This window comes from Alosa sapidissima, chromosome 13 (genome assembly GCF_018492685.1).
Source record: "Alosa sapidissima isolate fAloSap1 chromosome 13, fAloSap1.pri, whole genome shotgun sequence".
Taxonomy (NCBI): domain Eukaryota; kingdom Metazoa; phylum Chordata; class Actinopteri; order Clupeiformes; family Clupeidae; genus Alosa; species Alosa sapidissima.
This window is the reverse complement of record NC_055969.1, coordinates 29,012,413-29,031,084: the sequence shown is the minus strand read 5'-3', so window position 1 is coordinate 29,031,084 and position 18,672 is coordinate 29,012,413. Positions and strand designations below refer to the sequence as shown.

General features: G+C 47.8%; 1 protein-coding gene across 1 annotated transcript in view; it reads right to left on the bottom strand.

The window, feature by feature from the left end:
• The window catches only part of cita (citron rho-interacting serine/threonine kinase a), a 71,704-nt gene that overhangs the window by 33,469 nt on the left and 19,563 nt on the right, over positions 1–18,672 (bottom strand). The window contains 6 exon segments of the mRNA XM_042060035.1: positions 967–1,020; positions 1,550–1,603; positions 1,990–2,160; positions 8,061–8,180; positions 8,438–8,581; positions 8,922–9,027. Coding sequence (XP_041915969.1) covers positions 967–1,020; positions 1,550–1,603; positions 1,990–2,160; positions 8,061–8,180; positions 8,438–8,581; positions 8,922–9,027 — 649 coding nt within the window.

The window sequence follows — 18,672 nt, the reverse complement described above, 5'->3', positions numbered from 1 at the left end:
TGCCTGCCTTTATGGGAATTCAACATAAGGGTATGAATACTTATGCACCCTGTATTTTTTATTTACGAAAATTGGTGTCCTTAAAAGGTTGGATTTTTCCTAATCTTTTTAATTAAGGCATTAAGATCCATTTTCAATAAATTATTTTTTTTTCCCTCTTTTTAGTCAACTTTAGCATGGGGCTGAAGACTGTTTATAGGCACTGTATGCAAGTGGTATTTTAATTAAATTTTTTGACAGTATCATTGTGTGCAGTTTTAGCCATTGAGAAATGTGGCTTTGTGAGGGGCACAGGGAAATAACACCTCACAACACACAAGTTATCTTGTATTAAAGCACGGCGCGTGTGTGAGTTTTTACAATCAAATGGCCAGACTCTCATTCTCTCTCCCCTCGGGTAGGATGGCCTTGAGCAAGATATAAAAAAAAAACCTGGCACGTAGCTATAAAGCTGCAGTTCTCTCCCTCACACACACACACACACACATCGCCCACTCTAGCTTATCTACACATGCACACTCACTACCCAATACACACGCAGTGGAACACACACATAATAACGACTTTACACACACACACACACCGCCCACTCTAGCTTTCATCTATACATGCACACTCACTACCCAATACACACACAGTGGAACACACACATAATAACGACAAACACACACACACACGCGCACAGACTCTGTCCAGCTAGTGGCTGTGCTCTCCAGAGTCTCATTAGCAGGTACAGGAGAGGGATAGGAAGGAGACAGAGGGGTGTTTGTCTGTCCCCTCACTGAGAACAGATCATGCCCAACCATTCATTACGCTTCATTAAACAACGTCATTACGCTACCACTGTCTGCATCACAGCACCACTCTTACACACACAAAAACATTAGCCATCACACATACACACACACACACACACACACACAAATATCCTCACACACGCACACACACATACATCAAGGCACTTACTTTGGAGAGTTTGTCTTGGAGCTCCTGAATTTTCACTTGCTGCTCAGCATTAGTCTGAAAGCACGGGGTGATAAGCATCAGTTAAGCATCAGTCACACTCACACACACACACACACACACACACCTCAAGGACCAACAAAGCACACCCCTTCTGGAGTAAATCAACCAGAAAACTGGAAAAGCACTGACATGATATCATTTATACTACTTGTATATGTACATGTCAGCTGTATGTGAACATAGCTACACAACATACAGTTACAAAATGCCATTTCTGCTATGCATATAGTCATTCAAATTCAGTAGAAATGTTGGAAAAATACAGTTATTCTGAAATACTCTCTAAACTGCAGATTCAACTAAAAACTATCAAATTAGATGCAAAAACTGAACTAAGAGATATACAGGTTTGGGACTAGAGCTTATGAGTGTTTGCTAAGCATAAATCTACAACAATGCACTTCAGTTCATCTTGAATATAGTGCACGGTGCATTTTGTAGGACTGCTATATACTGTAAGAGTAGATGAGTAATTCTGTAGCACAGGAGTGTAAGGTACTGAAAGCAGTCTAGTTCAGCTCACCTTCTCAAGCTTGGTGAGCAGTTCCTCCACTTCTGACCTGCCTTGCTCCTTAGCCTAAAACACAACAGCAGGACAGATCCGCATCAGTGACCGACAGTTGCAGTTGCACACATACAGTCAGACATGCAGACAGAGATAGATAGATATATAGACAGAAAGAGAGAGAGAGAGAGAGAGACAGACAGAGAGAAAGAGATAGATAGATAGATAGATAGATAGATAGACAGAGAGAGATAGAGAGATAGACAGAGAGAGATAGAAAGATAGACAGAGAGATAGACAGACAGAGAGAGATAGATAGACAGAGATAGACAGAGAGAGAGAGAGATAGACAGACAGAGATAGACAGACAGAGAGAGATAGACAGACAGACAGACAGACAGACAGACAGACAGAGAGAGTGAGACAGGCAGAAAATGACACAGGAGAGATGGGCAGACCTTCTGGATCCTCTGCTGGTAGTCTGCTGCCTTCCTCTTGAGCTCCTCGCTGGTCTGCCGGGATTCGCGGAGCTCGGACTCGTACAGGTCACTGCGGCGCCGCGCCGCCGACAGGTCCTCCTCCAGCTGCCGGATGGTCACCTGCATCTCCTCCAGCTGGGCGTGGTACTCCTACAGTACGGCAAGCACGGAGGGACAATCTTATCCATGTTGTCACGTTACCCATCGAGACATCGAGATGAAAAAAATAAAAATAAATTACAGGTATGCCTTAGGGCTAAAAGGGACTATTACACAAGGCATTAAGACTTGACTGAAGCCTTCCAAGTGCAAACAGCCCATGACAAATTCTTCTGAGTGACTGCGCTCATCAAGAGTGTAAAAGCCAGCATGACGTGTCCCTGACACAAGTCTAATTTGAAGTCGCTACACTGCAGGCTTATCCAGCTTAAAGTCAGGTTAGGCCAGTCAGGTTAGGCCAGTCAATTACATCCCACACTCCTTTAACTGCGCAGGAGTTTAAAGGGCACGAGGTCCTCGCAGAGAAGACAGTGGGCGCCGCCAGAGGTTAATTGCACTGTAACAGCCCCTCGTATATTTATATATAGCATCCATATTTAACAGCAGCTGAGGTGGCCGCCGGCCCACACTGCGCGTGGATTACACAGTGCTCAGGTTTGTTGCTGTGAGGAACGATGCAAGCTTCAGAGTGACTAAAAATGTTGTTCGGTGGCGAGGCCGAGTCGCACAGTTTAAACACAGCTACAGCAGGGGATGCTGATAGGCAGATATATTAGGGACGTGATCAGATAGCGGTGATTACTCTTCCCACACTCATGAACAAATATTCCCTGTGCACTGGGGACTAAGTGCGAGGAGCTCGGTGTTAAACTGAGCTGGCCCAAGAGGTGAAAGATAATCTCATCAGCCATCATAAGCTGCCTCTTCGCCCATCTCCCTCTCTTTTCTCTCCTACTCATCTCCCTCTCTTTTTGTCCCTCTCCGGAGGCCAGGCTGATGGGGAGACGGGGATGTGAGATGTGCGGGTGTTGGGACGAGCGGCTGGGGGCTCCTCACCCGCATCACTCATCGTTAGCCTTTCATTAAAACTTCAATTAGAGGCGCGACGGCACCTTCCTGCAATAACCCGCCAGCCAGCCAGCCAGCACCAAACCCCCCCCCCCCCCTCCGCTCCTCCGACAGCCGGTGGAAAGTGACTTCTGAGTGACTGGCTCACTGACTCACTCCCAGATCACAGGTACAGACGACTCAGGAGAGGAGAGAAGAGAAGAGAAGAGAAGAGAAGAGAAGAGAAGAGAAGAGAAGAGAAGAGAAGAGAAGAGATGTGAGTGAAAGGAGAAAGTTCAGAGTTAGTCATACAGCTGCAGTGACATGAGGGGGTAGTGCTAAGAAAGTCTCTGCTCCACTACGCTTTGAAAACTAAAAAAAAAAAAAAAAAAAAAAAAAAGCAGAGCGAGTTAAAAGTCACTCCTGGGGGAAGGGGGCCCCGAGTCAAATGGATTTCCTCTTTTATTAATACCCGCCGGGGTTCACTGTGACTCAACAGCAAGGATGCGAGGAGGCTAAAAATACCCGAATCAATAAAGCTGGTGGAGAGGTCAGCTTTACAAGGGCCCATTTGCACAGGTCAAGCTTTACACACATACACACAGACCGTCTCCAAATGCCACGCCGCTCCCCCTCTCATACGTCACGCCAGCTCATTCACATTCAAGAGCAGTTAAGACTACAGCAGTCTGTAGCACTGCTTTGCATCAGCACATTTAGATATTTATAGCAGGCACAACTGCGCACACACACACACACACACACACTAATTTATGGCTATGATGTAGTTCTTGTGAAGCTGTGACTAGCTCTGGTGCTCGCATACTGTGTACCAGAGCACTGAACTCCGGGGAATAAAATATGTGACACCTCTTATACATATTCAGCATTACAAACTGGAGAGCTACAGGAAATAAGTCAGTTTAGATCATGGACACTGTCGTTGAATTGGATACTGTTCAGTCAATTTGCTGCAAACACATCCTGGCCTTCACAGCATTATTAGTGGTGAATCTCTGGAATTCAGCACGGCCATGGACTAGGACCAAGAGCTGGTTCTGCTGCCCGTGCCGAGTTTTATCCATCTCAGTTACACAGGAGCCACTGATACAAAAGCCACAGGAGTGGACTGGGCACTGACTGACTGGGATCAGATGGCTGCGGTAATACAGAGCGCTCAGGTGGAGGGGAGTAAGGTGGGTCTCAGCGGGGAGTCCCTCAACCACACCGCCCCATCCAACGCAGCATCAATCACAGCCACTAAACCTCCACGACCGCAGAGAGAAATCACTTAAGCCTGGGAGCATGCTGGGATGAAGCGCACCGCCCCTCCACTGAGCATGTGCGAGCGTACAGCATACAGCATGTGTCAGCGAGAGAGAGAGAGTGAGAGAGAGAGGGGGGGGGGGGGGGGGAGAGAGAGAGAGAGAGAGAGAGAGAGAGAGAGAAAGAAAGGGGGTGGAAAAAGAAAAAAAAGGCGCTAAGAGGTTTTGGAGGGAGCAGTCCTACTGAGAAAGAGAATGATCCAGAAAAAAAGGATGTAAAATGAAAGCGACATGAAACATGAATGGAATGGTTTCAAGGTCTGAAAAGAGAAATGTCTAGAAGAGCACTAACACCATAATCCGGGCTGTGAGATACCGCAGCGCTTGGAAAAGCTAGCTACATTAGCTCTGTCATATGCACTTCTCGCAGCGCAACGACTTCATTTTGTGCACTGAAACGGAGCCCCTCTGGAGCGGGCTGCTTCATATGCGCAGCGGCGGCACGCCAGTGCACACGCAGCAGCACGGAGCCAGACACTCCCCTCCCAACATGCCACTGCCACTGGTCACTGGAGCGCATCCAGCTCCCTCATCTGTAAGCTCGATACGATGGGATTCTCACTGTGGAACACACACCCACGTCGTGAGCCTATGTGGGACTGTGAGTGTGTGTGTGTGGCCGGGGGTCAAAGCTTGCGGCTCTCATTAAAAATACATTACCATCGAGGGTAGGAGCTGAAAATCACAACCCAATGAGTGATTACTGCCAATGTGTGACATGGACTGAATCCCTTGCCTAGTGTGTGTGTGTGTGTGTGTGTGTGTGTGTGTTTAGCAATATTCTTTAGTGAGTGGCTGCCGTCCCCACCAGCCAAACGTATGAGAGCAGATCGCCCATCTGCCCTGGGGGCTGATGTGGTGGTGACGAGGACTCAGGGGAAACCATCCTGGCCATGAGCGTGTGTGTGTGTGTGTGAGAGAAAGAGAGAGAGAGAGAGAGAGAGAGAAAGAGCGAGAGTGAGTGAAATAGCAGTCCGAGGGGCTATACATAGGCCGCTGATCTCTGTCAGATCGATGTGGACAGGTAGGGCTGTGTGTGGCGGAGCAGCAGAGGAGACTGGATTGCTATTGATTGCTGTGCATCGGTGCGGAGCTGCCATGGATCTGTGTGGATCGGCAGAGGCGCGTTCATTTAGAAGGTGTAAAGGGTGGGTGATGGTGGGGGTGGAAGCCGGGAAAACACCTCCTGTTGCTATGACTACAGGACATCTGGTTGCATGTCTATGAGACATGGCCAAGAAACCGAAGCATCTATGTACATCTACGTGTGTTTGTAGAGTGTGTGTATGTCTGTGTGTATTTATATGACGTGTTTGAGGGATTGCCACTATCATGGCACAGGTAAATGATTCCTCTAAGCAGGCATACTTGTGGTTGTGACATTTTCAATCAGTGTGGCGGTGGATGAGGGTGGGGTAGGTGGGGGCGTTTGCCACTCTCCATCCCCCTCCTCACATCCTTCCCACTGCCACTACTGCCGTCAGATATGACTGGTTTCCTTGGAGATGGAGACCATGACTTCAAGCCCAAAATGAGTCAGTCCTCCATTTCCTCTCTCTCCCTCTCTCCCTCTCTCTATCTCTCCCTCTTCTGTCTCAAGGGCAGAACGTGAAGAGAAAGTTCTCAATCCATTTACCATGCAGAATTATAATTAAACGGCGTCACATAAATTCACACAATCACATTAAAAGATAACGGGCAGGATAAAAAGTCAGCTCGATAAATAACATCCTGTAATATAAAGTGCATGTTTAAATTAAATATTTTCCACATAAAGTAATATGACCAGTAGAGCAGAGCTCAGCAGTACACCTCTCAGGATGAATGAGCAGTTTTTCTGCACTACTAACGCTGATGTAAGTTTTGAAATGATTGCTATGCCATTTCATGAAGGCCAAATGAATGTCATTTTTACTTCTATTCTGCATCAGATTATCATAGATTAACTAAGTTTGCCAAAACACACAGCAGGCAACCACATGCCGATTCCCCTCCCCATTTTCTCCCCATGGCTAAGGCTACTGTTAGATACTCATAATGAATAGAATACAGGAGCCATAACGCCACTAGAATCTACTAACACTGTACTGGGAGGGGAGGACAGTTGCTGATAACTTGCCTTGCTGTTGGTTTGTGCCTAAGGCGGTCTCAGTCTAGGTTACTCCAAGAACATAATACAGAACAAACTGTAAATCTAACCCTCATTATTGTGTATTATATTCATAACATTGTCATACCTAGGTGCCTGTGTGTGTGTGTCTCTCTCTGTGTGTGTGTGTGTGTGTGTGTGTGTGTGTCTGCATGTAAATTGCCTCATAACAAAGTTAAAGGTTGGTGTTCCTGGCAAAATAACAACTCTGGCATGGCTGCTGATTCAGCGCCATCGATCCGTTGGCGCAGAACGTGAAGACAGAGAGGGCAGAAGTGTACGAGTCTGGGGCAGAGAGTAAGCATGTTCAGCTTTGCAACCTACAACTCTACTTGCCCTTCAGTCCAGTAACACACACACACACACACGATTATATCCAGTGTGATGATGACTGCAGATTGCTTCAGGCTGACTGGTGTGTGTGTGTGTAAAAGAACATAACAGAAGAGAAGAGATGTTAAGGTTTAGTGTGTGTGTGTGTGTGTTTTGATGTGTGTGTGTGTATATGTGGGTGTGTGTGGGTGTGCAGGTGCGTGTGTGTGTGTATGTGTGCATGTGCGTATGTCTAAGTTTGCACTGAATGTTGCTGGAGGGTTGGGCTTAGGTCCATTCTAATTGGTTGCACTCAAGGAAATGAACAGAAAATCCATACGACAGTTCTGAATACATCACCCACAGCCCTGTCTGGACCACTTCTGGATACTGAAAAAGGCTTTCAGGCCAAAGTCTGACATTTCGATTCAGAGTAATTCCTTCCAACAAAAATAGTTGGGAGAAACTGGGGAAGACCTTTTACCCCTTTGGAACCAAAACACATTACATACGGAACAAAAAAATATAGCTAACCTTCACATATATAGCTTACTTCTGAAGAGAGATACAGCATCACACGGTTATATCAAAATATTTTGTGTAGATGGCTATAGAAACATGAGAGCAAAGCAAAAGCAAACACTTTGTTCACTTAGTCAACGGTTATAGCTACAGTAGCCAAGCTATCTCAGCTTACCTGGCAACAATGAATCATATACTGGATATTTCGATATATTCTTTCCAGTATTATGCTCTGACTGAGATGAAACCAGTAATTTGTTGTATTAGTCATCTGGCTGTGTTCGAGTGGCATTGAGACAAATTGAAGAGGGAATTAGTGAGACCTGAGAGGGAATTGAGGTGAGGAGATTAGCATTCCCTCCATCAGCTACAGCAGTGAGCGGGCAGGGATTACCCAGATAAGCACAGGGCTTTAATACCAACGATATGCTAATTCCTGACGCCTGTCACTACTAGTTGGAAGTGATGTTGTATGTGTTATGAATTACGCATCCCGGTAACTATGTTGATTGGTTTGTTGTTTGGTGATTCTTTTGTATAACAAGATAAACAAGAAAATATATTCATCACTAGTATAAGAGTATATTATCCAAAGTATGTTGTGTTTAGAGAATTCATGACAGGTTTCTTAGAACTGCAATTATGCTATGTTTCCTGATGTGTGTGTGTGTGTGTGTGTGTGTGTGTGTCAGCACCTGCTCCTTGATCTCCTGCAGCTTGCTGCTCTGCTCGCGGATGTCATGCAGCAGCTGCAGAGCCTTGTCATCCTCTTGAGAAACCTCCACCCGCGCCTGCTCCAAGCTGCGCTTCAGACTCTACACACACACGCACACACTCATATTACAAAGTACTTCGAAATTCTGTGTCATTAATTTTTGATGAATCGTAATTTTTGCCCACATACATTTTGCTCAAATACACATTTTTGCCCACAGAGACAAGCAGGGTTCAAAAGCGCCCAGCGTTTTTCATTCTTGTTTAGTACACATGGGACGGAAGAGCCAATGCAACCTCAAAAGAATCGCACAGGCCCAGAATGGGGGGTTCTCCCGACTCGAGCACTCTAACTCACGCTGCATTCTGTAATGTAGGTGGCGAGGTCTTGCTCCAGGATACTGCGTTGAGTCTCGGAGGCCTTGAGCTCCACGTCCTTCTGCTGAAGGACCGACTCCAAGTCCGTCATCTTACGCTGAAACCGCGAGATCTCCTGCTCCATCTGGTAGGCCACAAACACAAGCACCCAATCTAAATGCTTTTTACAGCCACGCTCTCAAACCCAGTTGACAAGACAACGTAAAAAAAAAAAAAAGCTCTTTGCTATTTTTTTTGACAATTGCCTGGCTTGTTAAATTAATTAACAAAGGCCATTAATTAAAGCTGGCTAACAAGATAAGAAGCCTGCTATGAAAGTCAGTCAGGTTGAGGACCCCATTAACTTCTCCTTAACTGAAGATATTAATAATATATTAACCATTTTAATAGAGGAAAAATGTCCAAAGTTGTCCCCTAAGGATAACTGAACACCCACATACAGACACACACAAATGCCATCATACCTTGTGACATTTGTCTTGTGTTTCTTGTAGTTCTTTGCTTTTTAGATGAAGCTTTTTTTCCATGGAGTTGGTCTTTGCAGGAGAGTTCAGGCCTGCAGCCACCGATCTGTGAGAAGAGTGAGAGAGAGGGGAAGATAGAAGGGAAAAGAAAGAAAGAGAGGAGAGAGAGACATCAGTACGTTTTTACATTAACAGCACTAATTAGACATCTTTAATATGATGAAATGGTCTGACAGGCATTAAAAAGACATCACTGAACGCTGAACCACCATACCACCGAGAAGATAGCATGACTCAGGAAAGACAAGACAGATGTGCCAGTGCAGCTACATCACAGATACCCATCTCTTCTCCAAACACAGAGCATTCTGACAAACTCCAACTGCCTGACAAGAGTTAAAGACCTTTTTTTTCGTCAAACAAGACATTTTTTTGTGTGAATAAAAATCATGCGGGAAGACAATGTGACAATATTTTTTGGGTGCGGGGGTGGGGGGGAGGGGGGCTGTCAACTCAACGTTTTTGAGTTGCTGAGGAGCTTTGATGGCGTGCCGAAAGATCTCGGTCTCTCTTTGCCGAATATACATTTTAAAAAACTCGCACTGACTGATGTATTGATCAAGTCAAGTCGGCTTGATGGGAGCACTTTAGGATTAGATGAGGAGAGATACTAGATTTGAGCAATTCTTTGAGAAAATACTAGAGCAATTGATTTTTGTATTTTGTATTTATTATATCAAACAACAGAAAGCGCTGTTCATCTCCTCTGTTGTCTGTGATTAGAGCAAATTCTTTTGAAGAGGAGGTGTGAGTCAGTGTGTGTGTGTGTGTGTGTGTGTGTGTGTGGTGTGTGTGTGTGTGTGTGTGTGGTGTGTGTGTGTGGTGTGTTTGGCATGCCAAGCAGAGCAGTCTCTTGGCCACTGTGTTCCTGAGCGTAAACAGTGTGTCTGAGATGCTTGTAAATGCGGGAATAAAGCTTCAATTCTGCTGGAGATTAAAGGCAAGAGTATGGGGCGTCATGTGCGTCTGTTGTTTTTACATGACCTACTAAAAAAAACAGGGAGAGAAAGCATACGAGGAGAAGCAATGATTTGCAATCCTAAAAAGATAAAGGTTCATACATATTTGTGTTGCTTCGTAGCTGATCAAATTGTGAGTCATGCAGTTGGCTGTTTCTCTGGTGGCTTTTTCTCTTTTTATTGTTTTGCCAGAATCTTCTAGACATGTGTGATTTTGCAGACTTATGATTAGCATTTCCTATTAGCCAGCAATTTGTAAAACAAATTGCAGCTGACAAAGATTCAGCAACACTCCTTGAGATTTATGGTCTTAAAGAGAACAATCAGAAACAAACAATCAGCTTCGGTCAGTGCGTTAACCACACACTTCCCAACAGTACATGGCCACTATGAGATAAAGGCCAAGCATTCAGTAGCCCAAATAGCACATGCTGCAGTTAAATTGATGCCAAACTTTGGTCCTTAAAATAACCATTTGTAGCTGACAGCGGCGCTAATTAAGGCTTGGTTGCGACTTGTGACATGAGTCAGTTCTCTGGGCCATAACCCAAAGGGCAAATTAAAAAAGCAATTTCTGGCCACACCATAAACCCCCCCTGCAACTCGGCAAATAAAAATCATTTTTTATAGAGAGAGAGAGAGAGAGAGAGAGAGAGAGAGAGAGAGAGAGAGAGAGAGAGAGAAAATCAAGACTCCCTCATGTATTAGTCAAGGAGGGATAAGCCAAGAGGAAGTCATTCATGGGAAAAGGCGGAGGGGGAATCAATCTCTGTCCTGCACCCCACAGCTATGGCCACCCTGTCTCATAAGAGGAAATGTTATATATGCATGCGGACACATTAACTCCATTACTGCCAGTTTCCTGCACTAGGCTGGTGTTAATGTGCGACTGCCACACTGCGGCTCTAAATGTGTTACTCCTCGGGGCTCTTTTCCCCTCATCGCCGGTCGCTTCCCGCCTTACGTTAGCGCGGTTAGCACTAGCCATCTCATTCTCTGCCGGAGGGAAAGTGCTGAGGCGCAGAGGAACACAATAATAATGGAAAAAAAAAAATAGAGATTCGGCCCAGAGGAAGCGTGCTGGCTTTCTGCGGCTGAAATGCTGATGCGTCTACTACTCTGCAGACCTCAGGCAGGGAGTGTGTGTGTGTGTGTGTGTGTGTGTGTGTGTTTGGGCAATGGGAGGGAGGAGGGGTGGGGAACAGCCCTCCCAACGCTGTCGCTTCAGATCCAAGGTGCTGCTTTCAAACAACTGAGTCAGGATCAGAGCTTAGGGCTGATAAGGAAGAGAGAAAAAGCAAGAGATAGAGCGGCCATGAAAACAGCAGGAAGTCCAGATGTGGCTAATTCAATTAATTAAAAAAAAAGGATTTTTAGCTTGTCAGATTTAAAGCAGAGAGAGAGAGAGAGAGAGAGAGAGAGAGAGAGAGAGAGAGAGAGAGAGAGAGAGAGAGAGAGAGAGAGAGAGAGAGAGAGAGAGAGAGAGAGAGAGAGGGGGGGGGGGGGGGGAGACACACGTTGTTTTGGTTCTTTGGTGCTTTGCACGACTTGGCTAACACAGATCTTGGCTTCAGGCTCTCACAGAAAGCTGATCATGGTACAGCTGGAGATGGATCTGTGCAACTCCCTTTCCCATCAGAGGAGATTCAGTGCGGGATTGCTTGCCACCATTTTGTGAGCTGAACAAAACACTGTAACAACAATGCTAGCCTTATTTAGGCAGAGGTAATGCTACGATTCACACAGAAACAAGCTTAAAGGAGGAGATGATGGCCATCTTCAGAGAGACAGAAGAAGAGAAACTGTGTCTCACGCTGTCTGGCATCTCCTCAAAATTGGGGCTCTTTGGCATGTCGCGGTGGCCGAGGAGAGAGTGGTCACTCATAATGGATTTTCCATTTAATCACTTATCCCAGTGGCCGACACATGGAATCAGAAGAGGAATTATAATGTTCTTGGAGCTATTATCCCATCCTCCTCACACTCTCACAGACGCACGCACACACGCGCACACACACACACACACACAGGGTTACTCATAGCCCACAAACACAGTGTGTGTCTGACCTGACTGCTGTACCCTAGTGTACAGCTGACTAAACATGTTTGTCTCTGCGCCGCTGGATCTCACAGAGGCCTGGTGAACGTGAGAGGGCATGGGCCTGTAGTGGACCATTGAAGCGCTGCTGACCAGCGGATAGGACGGACCTGCAGCCCTCAGCCTCATGGTGGGCGACAGGGCCTAGGAGCTCCCTCTCCTGATCCATCTAAGCTTCATTATAAGCTGGGTAAAATCCACAGGAGGGTGGCCCTACAGGGGGAGAACATGGCACTCCTGAGGTGACACTCAGCATGGCCAGACTGGGCAGTTGGAGTAAGGGGTGTGTGGTCAGAAACCTCCAGCAGGTGGTCAGAACCTATAGCCCAATACCCTCTGTAGTTGCGTGATTTGGGGGGGGGGGGGGCGTATCTGAACCACAGTAGCCACTATGGCCACTATGATGAGTACAAAAATGTTTTTATTTCAGACTGGTTTTGGCTTGCTGCCTGTGTACATCACATAAAGCCTTTAACCCATTCGTGCTGGATGCTGCACGACGCAACATTCCATCTCCCGCCTGTTGCTGCATAGCGCAGCATTGACTCTCCCGCTGGTCGCTGCGTAGCGCAGCATGCTTTTTATTTCATGTTTCTAGGTGTACAGAGGCTTTTATAGTAAGGTTATGGTAGACGTTGACAATTCTTAGTATTTTTTCAGAAAACCCTCAGGAAATAAGGTTATTTAGTCCTAGAATGCCATAGGATTCTATAGGCGTTTTTAGCAGGCATTTCAGGAGTAAATGGGCTAAATGCACATTTCCACAGAGCCTTCTGCTCAGCGCCGTTGTCTTCTCCGCTGCAGCCCCCTCCAGAACGCTGCGCTCATGCAGCTGTCAGCCTGAACAAACAGGTTCTCTAGGGAGTGCAAACAAAACTGACAACACTTTGTGTGACGCCTCCAATTCCAGGTAGGGGGATCAACCGAGTGGGGGAGCTTTTTTGCATCCATAAAACATGCTGATAAAATTCATTTTTGGAAGGATCTGCTGACAGGTAAGCACACAGACTAAAAGTTTTGACTGAAATTGGCACAGAAATACCGCAAAGGCAGTAATTATGATCAAGGTAGGTATGGTGACAACTACCCTGCTGTCAACACCTTGGAAGAGCATCTGTAGCAGCACTGTCAAGTTAAAAACAAACAAACAAACACACATCAACAAACAAAACAGATCCATAGCATCTCTGGTGCAAAAAATAAACCCATCTAGGTCTGGGATGGAACGAATACAAGCATCTACTGTATCTCTACGAAGGTGACTCATACACACACATACACATATCTACTCTAGTTCTGGTATGGAGAGAACACACCCATCCACTAGAGCTTCTGGGAGGGAGAGAAACCCGTAGTAGCAGAAGCAGCACTCGTGCGGCAGCCACATGACGGACAGGCTGGCTGCACTGAGAGAACCCTCAGGCACAGCTCATAATACAGCCATCAGCAGCAGCTAGGGAGGAAGGAGGAGAAACAGAGAGGAAAAGATTTAAGGAGGGAGAGGAGGAAAGTGGAGGAGAGAGAGAGAGAGAGAAAGAAAGACAGAAGACAGAGAGGGCAAATAGAAAATGGAGACGGGGGAGGAAAAGGAGATAAATAAGAGTTGGGGAACGATAGAACAAACAAGACTGGGAGATGAGATGAGAGAGAGAAAAATTGCAGAGAGCAGAAGATGCTAAAGGCAAAACGTGGGAGAAAAAAACAGAGGAAAATGGAAATGAGAGAGAGAGAGAGAGAGGAGAGAGAGAGAGAGAGGAGGGGAGAGAGAGAGAGAGAGGGAGAGAGAGAGAGCAAGAGAGAGAGATAGAGGAGGGTGAGAGAGAGAGAAAGGGAGAGAGAGAGAGGAGCAAAAGCAGGGAGGGGGTAGACAGAAGAAAGAAAGAGCAGCGCTGCAGGAGTGAGAATGAGAGAGGTGGCCTGGTGCCGCTGGTGCAGCAGCGTTCAGAGAAAGAGGCAGCGAGGAGAGCAGAGCAGGGGAGAGCAGAGCAGAGCAGGGGAGAGCAGAGCAGAGCAGAGCAGAGCAGAGCAGGGGAGAGGAGAGCAGAGCAGAGCAGGGGATAGGAGAGCAGAGCAGAGCAGGGGAGAGGAGAGCAGAGCAGAGCAGGGGAGAGGAGAGCAGAGCAGAGCAGGGGAGAGCAGAGCAGGGGAGAGCAGGGGAGAGGAGAGCAGGGGAGAGCAGAGCAGAGCAGAGCAGAGCAGGGGAGAGCAGGGGAGAGCAGAGCAGGGGAGAGCAGAACAGAACAGAGCAGAGCAGAGCAGGGGAGAGCAGAGCAGAACAGAGCAGAGCAGAGCAGGGGAGAGCAGAACAGAACAGAGCAGAGCAGAGCAGGGGAGAGCAGAGCAGAACAGAGCAGAGCAGAGCAGGGGGAGAGCAGAGCAGAGCAGAGCAGAGCAGTGCAGAGGCAGGGGAGAGCAGAGCAGAACAGAGCAGAGCAGAGCAGGGGAGAGCATGGCAATCACTACTCACTCATCTGCAACAAGCTCACAGTCCACTGCCTGCAGCACTGCATCCTCCCTCTATCTCCCAAACACACACATTATCTCCCTCATGTATGCCAATCACTGTCACACACACACACACACACACACAGTTCCTCCGTTGCAACTCCGTTCCGTTTGCAACTCCGTTGCTCATCTCACAATAAAAAACAACAGCCCCAATGCGAAATCCCACTCTGTGCTTATATTCCAGCGCTCTCCTTAAACCAGGTGACCACACATGTCAGCAGAAGACTATGAAGGCAGACTGAAAGGGCGGAAGATACACTGTAACAGCAGGAGCAGCTCCGATATCCAGTTCAGCTCAGGACTCAGAACGTGAGGGTATTTTTAACTCACACTAATTACATAGAAGGCTGTTAGGAATGACAGGTAGTAATTCTTCAATTTCCACCTGTTGCTTGTTACTGGGGACCTTGCCATGCTTTCTTGGACAGCCGCCCATTAAATTCCCTGGGGTGCCATCCTAGCAGCCGTCACTCACCTACAGTTACCGCTCAGGCTCTGACAGCTGATCTCAGATCAGCACTGTGTTTGCACCCTGATAACCTTACAGCAAGAGATGACAAAACTGACCTCAGATCAGTGTAATCCAGAAATGCTGGCACCCACATGAAAATCGGGCAGAGCGAGGTGGGAAGGGTCAGAGGTGGGGGTGGGTGTTAGAAGGGGTAGGGGGGGTGTGGGGGAAGAGAGTTTCATGTACCTGGTTGCCCACAGGAAAATATGACCACCAGGTCAAGGATCTTTGATGTTTAAACAAAGATGAAATCATTTTTCCAGATGTAATGCATTTATACATGCAGTTCTGTGCAGGGAGTTCAAAAGTTCAGCATCAGAACTCTGAGTCCAAAAGTAGAAATGGAAATCTAGAAGTGCAACTTTGCAGTGCATGCATATGCCCCCCCCTCCCCTCCCCACCCTCACCCCCACCCCCACCCCACACACACACACAATCCTACTACTTCTGTCTGTTCTTTAAGCCACAAAAACATAAGTGTCACGCTAACCTGGGACTACTTGATGGAAGGCGCCATTGTTGTTGAAGGTCACTGTGGGCTTTTAGCCAGCAGAAAGAGAATGTTGGCAAAATGGTACACTATCCGTCATTTAGTCCGCTGCCAATCGCCCTCCATCCAATCAGCCGAGCAGACGGACTACCTCGTCGTCTGTCAGACGGAGATGGACGACTCGGAGGCAGCTTTTGCTGTCTGACTGGCAAGGTCGCAGCAATGTTCTCTTCTCTGCAGCTGCCTCGAATACACACATTTGAATAATCTGATTTCTGGGACTCGTGGTCCAAAAAAAAAAGGCTTGTCCAGAGGCAGGACTATGTGAGGTCCCGCAGGGAGCGAGCGGACAGTGTGGCCAGCCTATCCGTAGCTGTGTTTTCCACCTGGCCTCTCTGGGGCGGCACAGGTGCCTTGTACCATCCTGTGAGGGTACAGCAAAGGTGACTGCGGAGGGCTCTTTTGCGAACACTGGCCAACTGCCGCTATTCGCCTTTCTAAGTGGCAACAAGGCGCAACCTGTTACCCTGGAGTCCCGGGGCAGTGAAAGTGCGTCTGACCGTTGGGGGGAAGAGTGTTGAAATGGGCTCCACGGCCGTCTGAAAAGCGAGGGTTTGGGTGGCTGAACTCCTCCCAGCGTTGCCGTGGCGGCGCAGCGCTGCACGCGGAGCACTCTGATGTTTACAGAACAGCGCTGGCGAGGCTTAACGAGATTAGGGGCTCTGCTGATTTCACCAGAGCACTTCCTCTGTGAAGTCTGAAGCACTCCAATTCCTCGCTCTGCTCCGGGAGACGGAGAGAGATATGGAGAGAAGGAAGCAGGAGAGAGAGAAAGAGAGAGAGAGATGATGAGAAGGAAGAGAGAAAGATCGAGAGACAGAGAAAGATCGAGAGTGAATGAAAAAGGACGATGGACTCAAGGTCTGAGCCGTAGTTTTCTACCACTGTTTCAACAGTACACAGTGGTACAAAAATTGGAACACACAGAGAATATGGATTGGATGAGGCGTTGGTGTTTCCTCCCTCCAGCCAGCCGAAGACACAGTGGCGCAGCTATGAGCGAGCAGACCTCTGCCCACGCGGCCTCTCTCCGACTGGGCTCACACAATCGCACACCAACAAAACACTTTTATTGATCTGCACTGGGGGGAAATGATGTCGGCCTGGAAACCTCCATCTGTTTTTCCCCTCCAGCGGGGAGGAGGCCACATGGACACGTCATCAAGATGGCGCAAAGCTCCTTAGAGCAGGGCAGTCTGGTTGGGAGCGTGCGCACACACACACACACACACACACACACACACACACACACACACACACACACACACACACACACACACACACAGAGACACACACACACAGAGACACACAGACACACACATTCACAAACACATTCATTCACACACACACACAGACACAGACACAGACACTGTCTATACGGGATGAAAGCAACAAATCAAAGACAAATGGAAGGCAATCTCTGAAAAAAGAAAAACAATAGTGCGCAACAAAGATCCTTGCTAATGTTGCCATGGCGGCCCAGAGGCTCTCAGTGGTGTATCAGCGCGGTGAAGCTGAGCAAGGCAGAGCTGCCGTCAGCCGCCGGAATGGAGGGTGGAGGGGGTGGTGATGGGGGGTCCTCAAGTCATGAATCACGGGTGCCATTAATACTCTTGGCAGACAAGCGGGCACCTCAGCCCATCACAGCCTCCTCGCTCGGTTGCCAGCTGCTACAGGGTGAACTGATGGAGGCACGTGAGGTGCGCTTGGACCGGGTGGGTGCAGTCGGACAGAGCCCCAAAGTCTCCGTTTCTCTCACACAGATACAGTGAGCGCACAATCACTCGTTCACAAACAAACACACACTCACAAACACACTACACACACACGCGCTGCATTGCCGTTAGTCCTCCAGACAGCGCATCGCGGAGCCTCTTTTTAAGCGAGACCAAAGTGGAGTCCTTCAGACAGCGCCTCGCTCAGCGCTCCCTCACAGGCCGCCCACGCCACTTACTGCTCTGCCGATACGCACTTCTCAACGCTGAGCCATTCAGGCACTGCCTTTTCACAGAGCGCGACGCCCACAGCACCCAAAGTCATCTGAAGCTGCTCAATTGGTTGTCAAGCGCCTGATTTAGCCAGTGGGATGCACTGGCAGTGGCCATGATGAGTGTGTGACCATCCTCCTCTACGTCACCTGAGGAACACCCTGATGGCATAGACAGTGAATGAGACAAAAATAACCTGTGATAGTCTCACAACTCGAATGGGCCATGAATAGGACAGATAAATATAAACCAATATGTTTCCAGTGCAAGAGTAGCTTACTAGGCCCCCACAGAAGTAAAAAAACAAACAAACAATGTATGTCATTACACGGTATACCCCATAATGCAGCTTGTTGATCAAAACAAGGTCCCCTTCACCCCCCCCTTCCCCCTGAAGAAACACGTGTAGCTGCCTGGCCCACACCACCTCATGTCATGTGTAGCAACCAAACACCGCAGCAGACCTGCCCACAGCTGTGACGACAGCTCACATCATCAGCAGACACAGTCACTCAGAGAGAGAGAAACAGAGAGAGAGAGAGAGAGAGAGAGAGAGAGAGAGAGAGAGAGGAGAGAGAGAGGGAGAGAGAGAGAGAGCATTGATCCAAGATGATGCGTAAAACCACAGCCGGTTGTCAAACACACTTTGTGGATTTTAAAACAGGCACACTTGAGCTGAGCACATGAAGGAGCAGAGACTCTGCAGGACACAGGCTGCAGTTAAGAGCACTGGGCTGAGGAGCCCACCTGACATGCATATCTGTGAAAAAAACACAGCTATGACAATTCAATTTTCAAACTGGGCAGAAGAAACCCAGGCACTCTTTAAAGGGGATACACCAATTACAGCAGTTAGGGCAGAAGATGCCAAGCCCCCCCACTGCCTCATCACCGAAGGCCGAGCACAACACGGCTAAAAGGGTCCCATTACACCCCCAACACTAACTAAACGCAGGACAACAACACTCATATTGTGCCCTCGACAAACAGCATCTCTTCCTAATCCTGGCAACTCATTCTTATCTGTGTTCATTCGCGGCGAAAAAGAAAGAAAAGAAACTGGGGGGAAAGGAAGAG